The 14,787-nt window shown below is 35.0% G+C and overlaps 1 protein-coding gene and 1 long non-coding RNA gene across 3 annotated transcripts in view; one reads left to right on the top strand and one right to left on the bottom strand.

Moving 5' to 3' along the window:
• Positions 1 to 3,503: 3,503 nt before the first annotated feature.
• LOC149569883 (uncharacterized) lies at positions 3,504 to 4,216 on the top strand. The gene is made up of 2 exons (XR_016361778.1): positions 3,504 to 3,615; positions 4,039 to 4,216. It is a non-coding gene; the product is annotated as an uncharacterized LOC149569883 (long non-coding RNA).
• A 773-nt stretch (positions 4,217 to 4,989) lies between these two features.
• The window catches only part of ABCB26 (transporter associated with antigen processing protein 1), a 163,623-nt gene continuing 153,825 nt past the window's right edge, over positions 4,990 to 14,787 (bottom strand). For both annotated transcript variants that reach the window (XM_089822596.1, XM_089822597.1), the window contains 7 exons: positions 7,779 to 7,835; positions 7,623 to 7,697; positions 6,990 to 7,064; positions 6,619 to 6,900; positions 6,396 to 6,463; positions 6,184 to 6,244; positions 4,990 to 5,574 (listed from right to left, as the gene is read on the bottom strand). In XM_089822596.1, the coding sequence (XP_089678722.1) occupies positions 5,494 to 5,574; positions 6,184 to 6,244; positions 6,396 to 6,463; positions 6,619 to 6,900; positions 6,990 to 7,064; positions 7,623 to 7,697; positions 7,779 to 7,835 (699 nt within the window). In that variant the 3' untranslated portion in view covers positions 4,990 to 5,493. The remainder of the gene's footprint in view (positions 5,575 to 6,183; positions 6,245 to 6,395; positions 6,464 to 6,618; positions 6,901 to 6,989; positions 7,065 to 7,622; positions 7,698 to 7,778; positions 7,836 to 14,787) is intronic.

Below are 14,787 nucleotides of genomic sequence, written 5' to 3'. Positions count from 1 at the left end.
ATAGGTTTGTTAAGTTATGGACTGTGGCGAATGTCAGGAATGACTCCTATAGGTGAGGCTAATACCATAAACAAGAAAGAAAATCAAAATAGCTAAAATACCAAAAGGCTTCTAATCAAAATAGCTAAGAACTCCCCTATTAGAAAACCACCAGGAATTCCAACCACCAATTTTTTTTTGAATTTCCTCAACATATGTGACCTTCACCTATATATAAGGGCCCGTTTGGTTGCTGGGATATAAATTAAGCATTGGCATTCGGAATGTTGGCTTTGGGGTTCTGGAACTTGGAATCTAGATTATGATTAGGGAATCCAATTTGGGATTGTTTGGTTGACCAAGAATTCATTGTGAGAATACAAATTTCCTCTATTTGGTTGCAAATTGCGGAATTGGAATACTAGCCAAAATAACATGCAAAATATTATCATCCAGTGTAGCATTATCATCATGCAAAAAAATTCAATACTTATTTGGTTTGTTGAAGTCCAAACATTTTTAACAAGTATAAAAAGATTAACTCATGTTGAAAGTAAACATTATCATAACAGATGAGGATGAGATTGTACTAATGGATACTAAAACTTTTATGACTCTTGCTCTATAAAAAAAAACCATTGATTATAATTCACATAATTACTGATATGAAATATGTATATTGTTCAAGTCTTGTTGAATGAATCCAAATCACAAGAATTGATGAAATAAGAGTCAAAAACATCCCATTAAATATATATATATATATATATATATATATATATATATATATATATATATATATATATTTGTAGAGATTTAATAAAAAATTTGATCATCACAACATTCAAACTCATAGGTGCAAAGTCTAAATTTTTATATTAAATTTTTACGAAATCTTACCTGGAAACACTTTTACGCCAAAAAAAAATCAATAGAGTAGATTGTTTTTGTCTTACATACAATTCATTTAATTGAGAAACAATGTATGTGAAAAAGTTATTTCACCAAACTTTTTTGCAGTAACTACTGAGGCGGATCAGGCGAAAAAAGCTTGATAAATTACTCAACAGTGGCAAATATATGAGCAAGTAATAGCAAAAAATTTCCCCCCCATTTAAAAAAATTAAATTTCAAAAATTAGTGCAAAAAAAAGTGCCCCCAAATGTGCATCCGAAAGTCAAACCCGATCAAATTTTACTTTAGTTGAAATCCTCATTTTCAAAAAATGGGATTTAAAATGAGAATTAAAACAGGAATTCCAAATAACAAGTATTTGAAAGAATTTGGAATCTTTGTTTTGGGGGTCAAATGGGGATACCGGATTCCACTTTTTTCCAATTCCAATTCTGATTGTGCGGACCCAAACAATGGATTATAATTTTTTTAGAATTCTGAATGCCAATTCCATTCTAATTCTAGCTACCAAACGGGCCCTAAGTATTGATCTTAGAAGGCATATGCACAAGTGTCAAGCACACAAGATTTTCCAAAGAATTGTTGGGAGATGACCCTACCACAAATTTACTAGTGATATCAACATCTGACGAAATCATTAATAGTACATTAGGGGTAGGGTCAAGCTCCTAGAAATGCTTCGGCAAATTCATTTTCTTGTCACCAATGCATATAAATTCTCTTAGAAACTCTTATATGCACAAGTGAAGACTATATATATTGAGGATATTCAAAAAAAAAAATGGTAGTCGGAATTCCTTTGTGGTCTTATAATAGGGCAATTTCTAAGCATTTTTTATTACCAGCCTTTTAGTTGTTTGAGTTTGTTGGCATGCTAAGGGAATTCCCTCGCCTATAGCAGGCGTACTTCTAATGTCCATGATGATCTATAACCTACAATATCTATAGACCTCTAACATAAATACAAATGTGTATTGGAAATTGTGGTTCTTTTAGCTCCACCTATTGTCCATGCATATGGATTGAGGTTTTATTGTCCCAATATTGCTTCCCCAAAAGTACCATGCCTTTGACCATTGTAATTTTGATGCCTACCAACAAGCAATCCAATAGGGATGTTGTATTAGCGACATCATCCCCCTCGATGTCAAGGTCTTGTGGTCATTGGAATTTTGACAACTACAACAAGCATTCTGGCTAGGATGTTATACTAGCAACGATATCCCCATTGGTACTATTCACTAATGATTATCAAAATTATGACTATAATTGGCCAACATTCTGACAAGGATCCCTTCGATATCAATGTTTGCATGGTGCCACATTTCTGATGGACACCCATTGGAACATTCACAAGGCAAAATTTAGCTTCTTAGTTGTATTCCGATAGCAAACGATATTGAGATGAACAAAATCTATTGTTCCTTTTAGATATCTAAATATTCTTTTTAGCACCATAATATGTGATTCTTTTAATTCTTGCTAAAATCCAAATACTAAGCATACCAGATACATAATATTTGGTCTAGTAGAATAAAGGTACAATAATCCTCTAATAATTGATCTATACTTTCTTGCATCCACCTTTAATGAATTATTTGCCTTGCCCACCTTATAGCCAATCATAATAGGAGTGCATTCTAGTTTATTGTTAGACTCGAATTTGTTAGATCAAACTCCTTTATCAAATAGAATTCTTCTACTTAGTCTCATTTTAAAATCTAAATAATACTCTTTTATTGTTGTTCCTTAATTTCTCCAAATTAGCTTTCTAGATGCTACAAAGATAAATAGAAAATGTTTTATTTATGTAAAGAGATGTTCATTCTATAGATATAGCTTCACCTCCAATCTGTTTAGAGTGTGTCTATCAATCCATCATGAGTCATTCCCTTCAAGCCTTACCAAAGAGGTAGTCTCTTTCTCACCAATAATATTTTGTCATTTATTTATAATATAATATTATTATATTAGTGATAAATCAATAATAGATTTTTATGAGTTTTTTTAATATAATATTTATGTTTAATTTAATTGTTATTAATTATTTTATGTATGTATTATTATTTATGTATTAATATTATCATTCATTTAATTAGTAATTATTATTTATTATTCATCAGTTAGTTATTATGTATATATGCATATACATAGATATGTACACATGAATATGAATGTGTATACACATACATACATATATGTAGATATGTGTATATATATGCATATATTTAATTTTATTATTATTTATTTTATAATTCTACTTGTATTTTATTATTTTAATATTAATTATTATTAAATCCCATATTAAAACATGAACATCACAATACCTTTGGAGATAAAGGCATAAAAGGGCCTCGGTATTAGAGTGAACATTGATAAATGGATTTCCTTATGAAGATGAAACAACCATTGTTGCACATATTTTTCTTGTTAAATGAGAAATTCATTCAGTGTAAAGAATTTAAGGCATTGTGGTTGATGGCAAGGGGACGTGTAGAGGTCATCCAATACAATGCCACATTATGTTAATATCAACGTTGGATTATGTTACACCTAGTGTAGACAAATTGTCAAGGAAAGTAGAATATTATTAATCCCATAATGGAACATGGAGGAAGTATTTTTATTTGATCGGATAAGGCAACAAAAGGATCCTCTCTTTGTTGCATAGTTTGATAAGGACAATATCCGTAGCAATCATCTTATTCCTGCTGCCATTAGGTATTTTTCCGATTCTGAAAATGATTTCACTTCATTTCGTCCTGTTCCATTTACATATTACCCTAAATCTTCAATTGAGAAGTGTGTTCATTCCATGTATTAGTATTTTCAGAGAAAAATTGAAGCGTTTGTTGAATGCTTGGACAATAAGATCGAGAAGAAAAGTGATGAGCATTATTCTGCTACATTTAATACCAATCATGTTTCTATGTTCTTGATATTTGGATAGGACTAGTATCTTTTCGATTTGGCATCCCCGTTTAGTATCTAGTTATGACATTAATCATTCATGTTTCTTCTGTTGGGGCTCTTTTGGTTGTTACATGGTATTGGTTACAAAGAATTTTGATATGGTTTTCGCTCTTGCTCATACATAGATCTTTGTTCGAGTTCCTTCACACTGTTCAGCTATGTTCTTGACAGGTTATGGTAGCTATATTCAATACTATTTTCTTATTTGATCGATGGGTGCTGTTGACAGTCAGTTTCTTCCTCATGTTTCTTCTTTCATTGTAACTATTTGTTGCATTTAATTGCTCGAACGAGTCATAATTGTAAACTGTTTTCCAATAATTAAAAAATTAAAATAGAATTTAACATATCATAATAAATTTCTCTTGCTATCCATTTCAATTGATGTCCAGATATTTTGATTTTAAAAATGTAAGAGTATAGAGAACTTGATTGGATTAATTTATATTTACTTTACTCACGTAAAACATTTGGAAAAGCAAAATGTGATGGAATGCATATCATTTTACCAAAAAGATATTCAGCGTAATCAGATCCACAATCCATTAGAATTCAAAAATAAGCTTTCTCGTTTTAATTGTGTATATAGTTTTAGCATCAACATTTCAGATCACACTCCTAATGAAATGTGAAAAATGTAAGATGCAGACTAAGACTAAGTCCATTGTCCATCATATTTCTCTAGAGTATGATCCTGCATCTTACATTTTTCACATCTCCTGCACTCTTTCATCCTGACGATGGATCACAGAATGTGATCCAAAACATTGATTTACCGACACGATCAAAACCAGAAGCTTATTTTTGAATAAAAAACTGTAACCATGTAATAAATTTATGAGAAATCAAATACACTTAACGGTTGAGTAAAATAAATGAAGTTAAAATTATCACTGAAATTTCTGATATAGACTTATTTCAAGGTCCACTTCCACTATTTAGAATCAACATTCGTGTAAAATGGATCAGAACATAACCTCATTAGTTAATAACTGGACAAATCAATTTAAACAGTCACTGAATTTTTTTACCTGTTCTAAACCTTTATGGATGGACCATTTCCATTATAGATTAGTATGAACAATTGGCAAAATCATATAAAATGGACTATACATAACCTGCTTTTGAGACAAGAAAGAATTTCAATTTATTATGCATTGATGAATGAGCGAGCCTCTCAGGCCTGCATATAACAACTTACATTTAGATAAGTTATGAATTCTTTAAGACTTTAACCCCCCTTACTCTTCTTGTTTCTTTTCTCTTGTATATTTTGCTTCAGATCCTTAAAAATATCTAGTACATTTTAGTAATATGCATCATGACATCATCAATAGTATCAGTTGATGCCAAAATATATTCTGTACGATCTAGTAATATACACCAATGATCATGCCATCAATAATTGATCTCGGAAAAGGATTGCATAAAATACTATTTAGCTCCAATGGTCTTCTGCATCTAGAGAGAGAGAGAGATGTTTCAATCCAGCATGGCAGAAATTTGTATGGGCAATTTAATTACAAAATCTATAGACTGCCTTTAGGTCCCGATGTGGTCCTTTGTGGATGACCTTCATTCCATTCAGGCTCTTGAAACTTGGTAGTTGATATTATATAACCAACATCATGTGATAGAGCTGATTTGTCGGCTTGTTAATTTTGCATATTTTCCTTTGTTTTTTAGAAGCTCATCATGGCTACCCATCTGAATATACAACAAACATTCCAAAACAAAAAAATTATCAGTTTACTGTGTCAATAACTAAAACATATAGAGGATCATAGAAACAAAATAGAGCCTCCTTATCTAAAAATGCCATCATGGCTTGTGCATGCATAGCCAAATTAAGAAAACCTTCTCTAATCAAATTCAGATGGTAGACTTCAAATCATAATGTTTTGCAAGGCCCATGAAACATTTCGGATCATGTCTATGCTAGATATTAACAGTAAATCTATATAAGGTCGCATGTTGTATATACTACACAAGCTCTTCATTAGTTCTCATACTCGTTATTCTAAATGGATTCTCCCAGTACAAATGTGTTTCTGTTTCAGAGTTTTAACTTCCCTATGAAATGAATAATCAAACTTCCAAGTAAAATTCAACACCCAACTTTACTGCTAGTGGCCTTCATGATATACAAAATTACTTTCATGTATTCAGTATGAGATAAGTGAAATTTATATTATGAAACTGTATGGTAGATGTGTGTTGCTGAGATCCTAAGAGCAACAAAATAAAGTTTACGTCAAATCCTGCTGAAAATTTTCTAAATACAATTTTGAAGTTAAACTGTAAATGCAATATAACCTCCACAATTCTCCCATTTTCCATGACAACAATCCTGTCTGCTGCACGTATTGTGGATAACCTGCAAAATAAGTTACTATCAGTTGACATTAAGATGGTAAATAAAATATGTCAGCTGACTGTTGACCTTTCCTACAAACAATTCAAAATCCCCATTTCATTAAAGAAAAGGATGAGCGAACTGAACTTGTCTATGGGCAAAATGAAATCACCTGTGGGCAATAACCAGTACTGTTCGTTTCCTCTTACCATCGTTATGCATAATTCTTTCAATTGCTTTCTGTAAAGAGTTTATACAAGGATAAGATACATCTACTATATCTTAAACATAAAGTGAAATATTTATGTGACATTGAATTGATGACAGAGATCCATACCATAGCCCAAGTCAATAAATAAATAATTTATATACTGCCACCTATTCATCAGCAATACCTTTATATAATTCTCACTTTCAGCATCTAAAGCACTGGTTGCTTCGTCGAGTACTAAAACTGCTGGTTTTCTTAGAATAGCTCTAGCAATAGATATACGTTGTTTCTGTCCCCCACTAAGACGAGCATTGTTAATGAGAGTTTTGTAACCCTCTGGCAAGGAAATTATAAACTCATGTGCGTGAGCTTGTTTGGCTGCCCATTCAATCTCACTATGACTAACTTTCCTTGTACACCCATAACTTATATTGGAAGCAATGTCCATACTGAAAAGACGTGGCTCCTGCATATGATTTTTAGCTTCACCTCGCTTCAATACTGTACGAGTATAACACTGGTCTATGATTACACTACAGTTTTTAATGAACATACCTGACTCACAACACCAATCTTTGACCGAAGCCACATGACATCAAGCTCATTCAAAGGAATTCTATCAACTAAGATCTGCAAAGATGTTTCACATCACCTCAGTATAAACAAGGTGAACCAGCTTTGAAATGTTTGATTTCAAATATAACATTTGTTCAGATGCATGCCGACTTGGAAATGGAACCAGGCCTACTAAGAAAGCAATTAAATATTTGCATTTACACATTGTGAGATTGAGTCTTGAGATGTTAGAGACCAAAAGGCAATGCAAAACATATAAAATCTAATATAAGAAAGGGTGTCAGAGAGTCATATATTGATAATTCTTCTCACATATAAAAAATTATTTTTAAATCACACCAGAAGAGTGAATAAAAATAAAACATGGAACTGGAAATTTAAGTCACAAGCTGAGACATCTTTCTAATGAAAATTAGATAGCCTAGAACACAATCAAATAAAACTAAACTGATCTCCGGGAATTGAATCAATCTTGATCAAGAATGGTTGGGGAAACTTTCCAAACACAATTCTTAAAGGCTTCAACTTGCAATTTCCAAACCAGCAGAGCTACACAATATTCTATTTATCATTTTTTGCAGCAACAAATGTGCATGAAATGCAAATGCATACCTGTCCACTTGCTGGTTCATACAAGCGCAGAAGTAAATTAACCAGAGTACTCTTGCCACTACCACTAAGACCAACCTGCTTAGAGTTGTACACACAACTTATGGGTCCACACAACAGGTGAAATATTATAAAACAAAAATATACCCTAGAACTTACCAATGCAACTAGCTCACCCGAAGCAATTGATAAATTCACATTTTGCAAGACAGGAACCTGCAAGAGATGACACTAATGTATCAAATGTAGTGTTACTCTATGCAAGCTTGAAATTACAACTCATAAGTGCAACGGATGAAAACAAAAAAATGGATGATTTTAAAGAACACAATTCTACTACTGAGGGGGAAGTGAGGTGTGGAAGTGGAGTGAATCAGTAGTAGAAACAAACTTTTTAGTGCAATTAAATTTTTTAATAAAAATTAATGAACTGAGATCTAAAAGCAATTGTAAGTGAAACCAACAGAGATGCAACCACAAAAGAAATAATGCACCATATCTAAGTGGAAACTCAGGATGGGGAAACCTGCGGTATGAAAGTGCTAGGATTTACTATCCTAATCCAACCTCACAAATAACTTTAATTACAATGTTTAAGGGCACCAACGCTGAGAGTCACCAAACCCCTATTTTAAGAGCACCAACTGTTTCAAATTTGAAAACCCACTCAATAACACGAGCACCAAGCCAGCACAAATCAAAATTTACAAATTACAATTGATTACAAACTCTGAAATTTCTCTTTTACAACATTTGAAACATGCAAACAAAACAGTCTTGAGTATTAACAGACTCCAAAATTCCAAATATCTGCGAAGACCTCTTTACAAATTGAAATCCTCTATTTATATGTCTTATTTTTCCATGATTGTTTTTTCCTTTTTGCCCATGTGGGATAAACAAAAATAAAATCCTCTAGACAGATAAATCTGATCCAATCTTAACATTATGAAGAACAGAAAATTAGAAAAGGCAGCAAATTAAAGTTTTAAGTTAAAGGTAGTTGGTTAACAAATGACCATACCTTTATAAGAGGTTGTATCCATTCAAAAAGATACCTCCTTTCATGAATAGGCATACGGAGAATACAAAGTTAAAGAGAAATTGAAAAAAAGGAATATTGAAATGTAAATACGGACTTGTACATAGAAAAAATACAGACGCGTGTAGAAAATTATCATATCATTCAAACAAATTTATTAATGAAGAGGTGATTGCCAAAATATCTTTGTGATTACTTTCGATATAAAATGCAAATGTAAGTGTTAGATATCACGGCAACTTGTAATAGCACTGTTGTATTTCTGTGTGTTTCAATTTACAGCAATCTGATTGTACATTGTAAAATCCTTCAGTATGGTTATAACTTAAACAATTCCAATTTCACCAATTTTTAACACTAATCAGATGTTTGGCATTTTGGCAAACACTTGTCAAACAAACTTTCCGGCAATGTAATTTGAAATGCTAACTTAAGTTTTTATTTATGTTGAATAAATATATGCATAGAGACAAAATGCTGAAGGTAATGTAAATGACAGTATGCCACTAAAATATCCAGCCTTTAATGAATTGCAGCCCAGGAATTGTAATTATTAACAGAAGATGCACACTCACAAATTTATATCGACTTGCAAATTTGAAAACCAATCAATGTTGCATTAAATTATGATTAAAGATGAACCTGTCACTGCTCCTAACCAATCGATTTGTACTAGAGCCCACTATAGTTTGAACAGACCTGCTCAATCCAGTTTGCATGGTAAACTAAGCACTTAAGTATCCCTTTCCAATATTGTCATGTGTGTCCCAATCTTGCAGCACCTCCACACACAGATTGACTGATAATAAATGGGACAATTTTCTAGCAGCAACGTCTAGGCAGTGGCAACATATGTACTAGTGTCGGTTGTAGCATCTAGTAACCCGACAGGGCAATCTGCCCTCACAAGAAATGCAATCGTCCTCCACACAGATAGTCACCCAAGTTGACAGCCCTTGGATACTCTAAAAGAAAATGCACAGTAGCAATCTGCAGCAGATAAAACCCTTGCCAAAAACCAGATTTCTTGATGTCAAGGCAGAGACAATCCCGTACTAAAAGTCGCCTTAATTTGCAGCAGCAATTTGCTCACAATAACAAAGATATGAGCCCCAAAATAGAGATGTAATACACAGTAGTTATTATTGTTAATTTCTCCTAGATCTTTAATGTCTTCTAGCAAAAGCATGATGCAAGAGCATCTAGTGGTGTAAGGGCAATCCTATATCACCCAAAAATATGCTTAGCGTTAGTTTCTATTTAATGTGTTTTCATTTCTGGATACCCATTTGGGTCAAATAAAGATTCCAACTCTCATAATTCCACTATTGGTTTTCTAGGTTAGAGTTTTTGAGCACCTTGGGATACCTGCCAATGCAAAAAATAGGTTATTTTGTAATTGAGTCATAATCATGATGAGTTAGAGGGTGTAAGTTGGAGGGATGATTATAATTGTAATTTAAAGCACTCCAGAAAAAGAACTAGGTCAAAAGGCTTTACGGTTTGAAAGTTATGGTAGTTTTAAGTTGCCTGGAGACCTCCTAAGAGCACTTTAAAGTCAGATTTGAGGCACTAAACAGCCTTATACGGTCCAAAAAAATGGGGAACAAGCGAAGCTGGTCCATAGGGCTATAGAGCACACTTGGAGAGCTTTCCGGAAATGTAAACGGTTCGTCAATCGGAGTCCTGGATCAAAAGTTATGTCTCCCAGAAGTTGGACTATCATTTCTAGGTTCTTCTAATTTTACACCAACTTCTGACTTGTTTTCTAAAACCTTCTATTTTGGTGGTGGATGCCAAATGGCATATTCTAAAATGTATTTCTAATCCTAAACCTAATTTGGGTTACTTAAAGACATTTTTGGCATTGTAAAGGCAGTTTTTTAATGGAGTTTCGGAGAGGGTACTATGAGGAGGATTTTTTTCCAACATCAAACCAATATAAACCCGTAGGGCATGTCTTTGAGTCTATTTTCATTGTACTGAATGTAATAGCATATCACTTTTGATAATAATATTCCCCTTTTCCCTGTTGTGTTTATTTTGGTCTTGGATTGTGCCCTCATCAAGCGGTATCAGAGCCTAGTTTTCCTGAGTGTGTAAGCAGAGCGCTGACTGTGAGGCAATTTGCAGCAGGACTATGTGGTTGTGGGTTTTGATACAAGAAGATGCCTCCATGAAGGGAGCGTGGTGGAAGGGCCGAAGTTGTTGCTCCTGATGTTAGAGCCCTCCAAAAACAAGTCCAGAAATTGCAAGAGGAGATCTGTAGAGGGATGAATGTTGTTGTAGGTGACCAAAGAGAAGAAGAAAATGAAGAAGGAAATATTGGGCAGGAAGGGGAAGGAGACAGAGAAGTCTTGAACCAGGCGGAGGAGAATCTTTTTAGGGCCATTGCCAAACTTGGGAAAAGACCTAAAATTGTTGTCGGCATGCTTTTGGGAAATCTAAACCCGAATGAGTTGATTGACTGGATCAATGAGCTGGAGGAATATTTTGAGTATGAGGATATCGGGGACCTTGATAGGGTTAAGTTTGAAAAGGCCAAAATGAAAGTCCATGCCAAAATCTGGTGGCAAGAGATTTAGTTGGAAAGAAATATAAGAGCAAAGGAGAAAATCACAAGATGGGATCGCATGGTGGACAAACTAAAGAAGTAGTTCATTCTTGTTGATTATGAGCTTGATTTGTTCAAGAAGATGCAAGCGTTAAAGCAAGCGGAAAAATCTATCCAGGAATACACAGAGGAATTTTACCGAGTCCTTATTAGGGCAGGGCATGCAAAAGCAAACAAGGAGAAGGTTGCCCGTTACCTTAGTGGGTTAAGACCTAGCATTCAGAAGGAGTTAAGTCTGATTAGAATGACTAGCATTGAAGAGGCATACCAGTTTGCCTTGCGAGTTCAAAAGTTAAACAAAAAGTTTGATGGAAGGCAAAGAGGGCGCAGTCAAGGAGGAAGGGGCGGTGGCAAGTAATTTGGAGGCCGAAATGAGAATCATAAGAAAAATGAAGATGTGGGTACCAACCAAAACAAGAGGAACGAGGGTTTCAATCGCTCCCGTGATCAAAACTTTGTAGATCAGAGAGGAAGAGGTAGAGGATGTGGACAAGGTTAATGAAGAGGAGGCTTTTGTGGTACCTGTTTTCATTGCAATGAAGAAGGTCATCGTGCCTCCGAATGTCCTCAACGGCAAGGAAGGACAAATAGGAGAGATGATAGTCAAGCAAGAGCTGCTCATGTGGATGATGATGCACAATCAACACATTTAGGGGATGCAAAAAGAGGGGTTCTAGTTAATGAAAGGGTCTTACTGAGTGGTGAAACTGAACGTGGGCAAAGGAGTTTGTTTAGTACCAGCAACAAGTGCAAGGGTAAATGTTGTGATGTGATTATTGATGATGGAAGCACTGACAACTTGGTGTCAGAGGAGATGGTCTCAAAGCTAAAACTCAAGAGAGAGAGAAACACCCCCAACCCTATCGGATTGCTTGGGTGCAAAATGATCATAAGGTCCTGGTTAGTGAGCAATGTTTGGTAAAGTTCAAGATTGGGAGTTACCATCATGAGGCTCTCTATGACATCATTCCAATGGATGTCTCCCATTTACTGTTGGGAAGGTCATGGCAGTTTGATAGGCATGTTATACATGATGGTCATGCAAATACATATTCTCTGACAAAGGATGGAGCTTGCCACAAATTGAAGCCCATGATAAAGAATGGTGAAAAGGTATGCAATAGTGCTAGGGTATGTCTTGTTGATGGAAGAAAATTTCTGGATGGCATGAAACATCAGCATGTGTGTTACGCTTTAATTCCTAGAAAAGATAAGGTAGTAGTGAAATTCCACTTGAAGTTTTAGGTCTATTAAGTGAGTATGGGGATATCATCTCTGATAATGTTCCGAAAGAGTTGCCACCAATAAAAAAAACCAGTCATCAAATAGATTTAGTCCCTGGAGCTAGTTTGCCTAACAAGATTGCTCATAGGATGACTCCTACTGAGACTAAGGAGTTGAAGAGACAAGTTCAAGAGTTGTTGAGGAAAAGTTTGATTCGAGAGAGCCTGAGTCCATGTGTAGTACCTAGTACCTACAGTGCTGGCACCAAAGAAGGATGGAGAGTGGAGAATGTGTACAAACTCTCGAGCTATAAATAGAATAACCATCAAGTATTGGTTCCCTTTGCCAAGAATGGATGATCTTATGGACTGTTTGAATGGAGCTCAGTACTTCACAAAAATAGATCTCAAGAGTGGTTATCACCAGATACGGATACGAAAGGGAGATGAATGGAAGACTGCATTCAAGACCAAGGAGGGTCTATATGAGTGGTTAGTCATGCCCTTTGGACTGACCAATGCGCTAAGCACCTTCATGCGGCTTATGAATGAGGTACTAAAGAAATTTTTGGGAAATTTGTTATTGTCTATCTGGATGATATTTTGATTTTCAATAAATCTTTGGATGAGCATTTATTGCACATTTGTAGTGTCCTTGAAAGGTTGAGGGAAGAGAAATTGTTGATTAATTTGAAAAAATGTAGCTTTGTCAAAATGGAATTAGTCTATTTGGGGTTTGTTGTATCAGCGGAGGGTCACAAAATGGACCCAGAGAAGGTGAAGGTCATCTTGGAATGGCCTACTCCAAGATTTGCTACTGAGGTGAGGTCATTTCATGGTCTGGCTAGTTTTTACAGAAAGTTCATTAAGAATTTCAATAGCATATGTGCCCCCCTAGCTGAAACAATGAGGGGGAATAGAAAAGAGTTCAAGTGGACTACAGGAGCTGCAAGGAGTTTTGAATTGCTGAAGAAGAAGGTGACGAAGCAACCTATGTTGGCACTTCCTGATTTCAACAAGGTATTCCAGGTGGACTGCGATGCCAGTGGCAGTGCTATGGGGGTAGTGTTGAGCCAAGAAGGTGAACCTATTGCCTATTTTAGTGAAAAATTAAATGATGCAAAGAAGTACTCTGTTTATGATCAGGAGTTCTATGCAATAGTTCAAGCCTTAAAGAAATGGAGGCATTATTTGCTGCCAAAAGAATTTGTCTTGTATACTCATCACTAGGCATTGCAATACCTAAATAGCCAAGGTAAATTGAATGGGAGACATTTGAAATGGGTAGAGTTCATGCAAAGCTATACATTTGTGTTAAAACATAGAGGCAGAAGGTCTAATAGGGTTGCACATACATTAAGTAGGAGACAGTTGTTGCTGACAGTAATGCAGGTTGCTGACAGCAATTTGCTAAGGTGTTTAGTAGGAGATAAGCCCAAGGGATGGGATTTGGTTCTACCACAAGTAAAATTTGCTTACAATAATTCTGTGAACAAGAGTATTGGTAGATCATCATTCCAAATTGTGTATGGGAGTAGTCCAAGGACTGCACCAGAGTTGAGGAAGATGGAGCAAGGGACGAGGACAAGTGTTGAGGCAGAAGACTTTACTAAACATGTCAAGAACCTACATCAGGAGGTGCGAGCACATATTACCAAGATGAACCTATAATATAAGGCTAGGGCAAATCAAAAGAGGAGACATAAAGTGTTCCAAGTTGGAGATCAGGTTATGGTATATTTGAGGAAGGAACGATTTCCAATGGGTACCTACAACAAGCTGAAGATGAAGAAATTTGGCCCCTGCAAAATTTTGAAGAAACATGATTCAGGGAATGCATATGAGGTGGATTTGTCAGATGGGATTCACATTTCTCCTATTTTTAATATTGCAAACTTAACAGAATATCATGATAATGGTGCAGATGAGGAGTTGATGTCGAAGTCATGTCCAATTCCTATTTCTAAGAAGGTGTAATGTTCCCTTTTTAGCATTCATAGCATGATGTTGTCGTTAGCCTATTTCCCCATGATCACGTAGGCTAACCAGGACATTAAAGGGACTTAGAGGCCATTTGGCCTAGACAGTTTCAGTTGCAGGTCTTTTTTGAGGAGTTTTGAGCAACTTTGGGCATACTTACTATTTATAGTAAGTCATCTTGGATATGGTCGGACATTCAGTGGCAGCGGTATGTCGATGGTAATTGTTTAAAATCGGCAAGAAGACTTGTTTATCATTCATAAGATTTGTTATGCATTGATAAAGCTATTTTATAAATTTAAATTTAAA

This window comes from Cupressus sempervirens, chromosome 3 (assembly GCF_028749045.1).
Source record: "Cupressus sempervirens isolate cs-2001-9-10 chromosome 3, ASM2874904v1, whole genome shotgun sequence".
Classification (NCBI taxonomy): domain Eukaryota; kingdom Viridiplantae; phylum Streptophyta; class Pinopsida; order Cupressales; family Cupressaceae; genus Cupressus; species Cupressus sempervirens.
The sequence above is the reverse complement of the archived record's forward strand: the minus strand, read 5'-3'. Positions and strand labels throughout refer to the sequence as shown.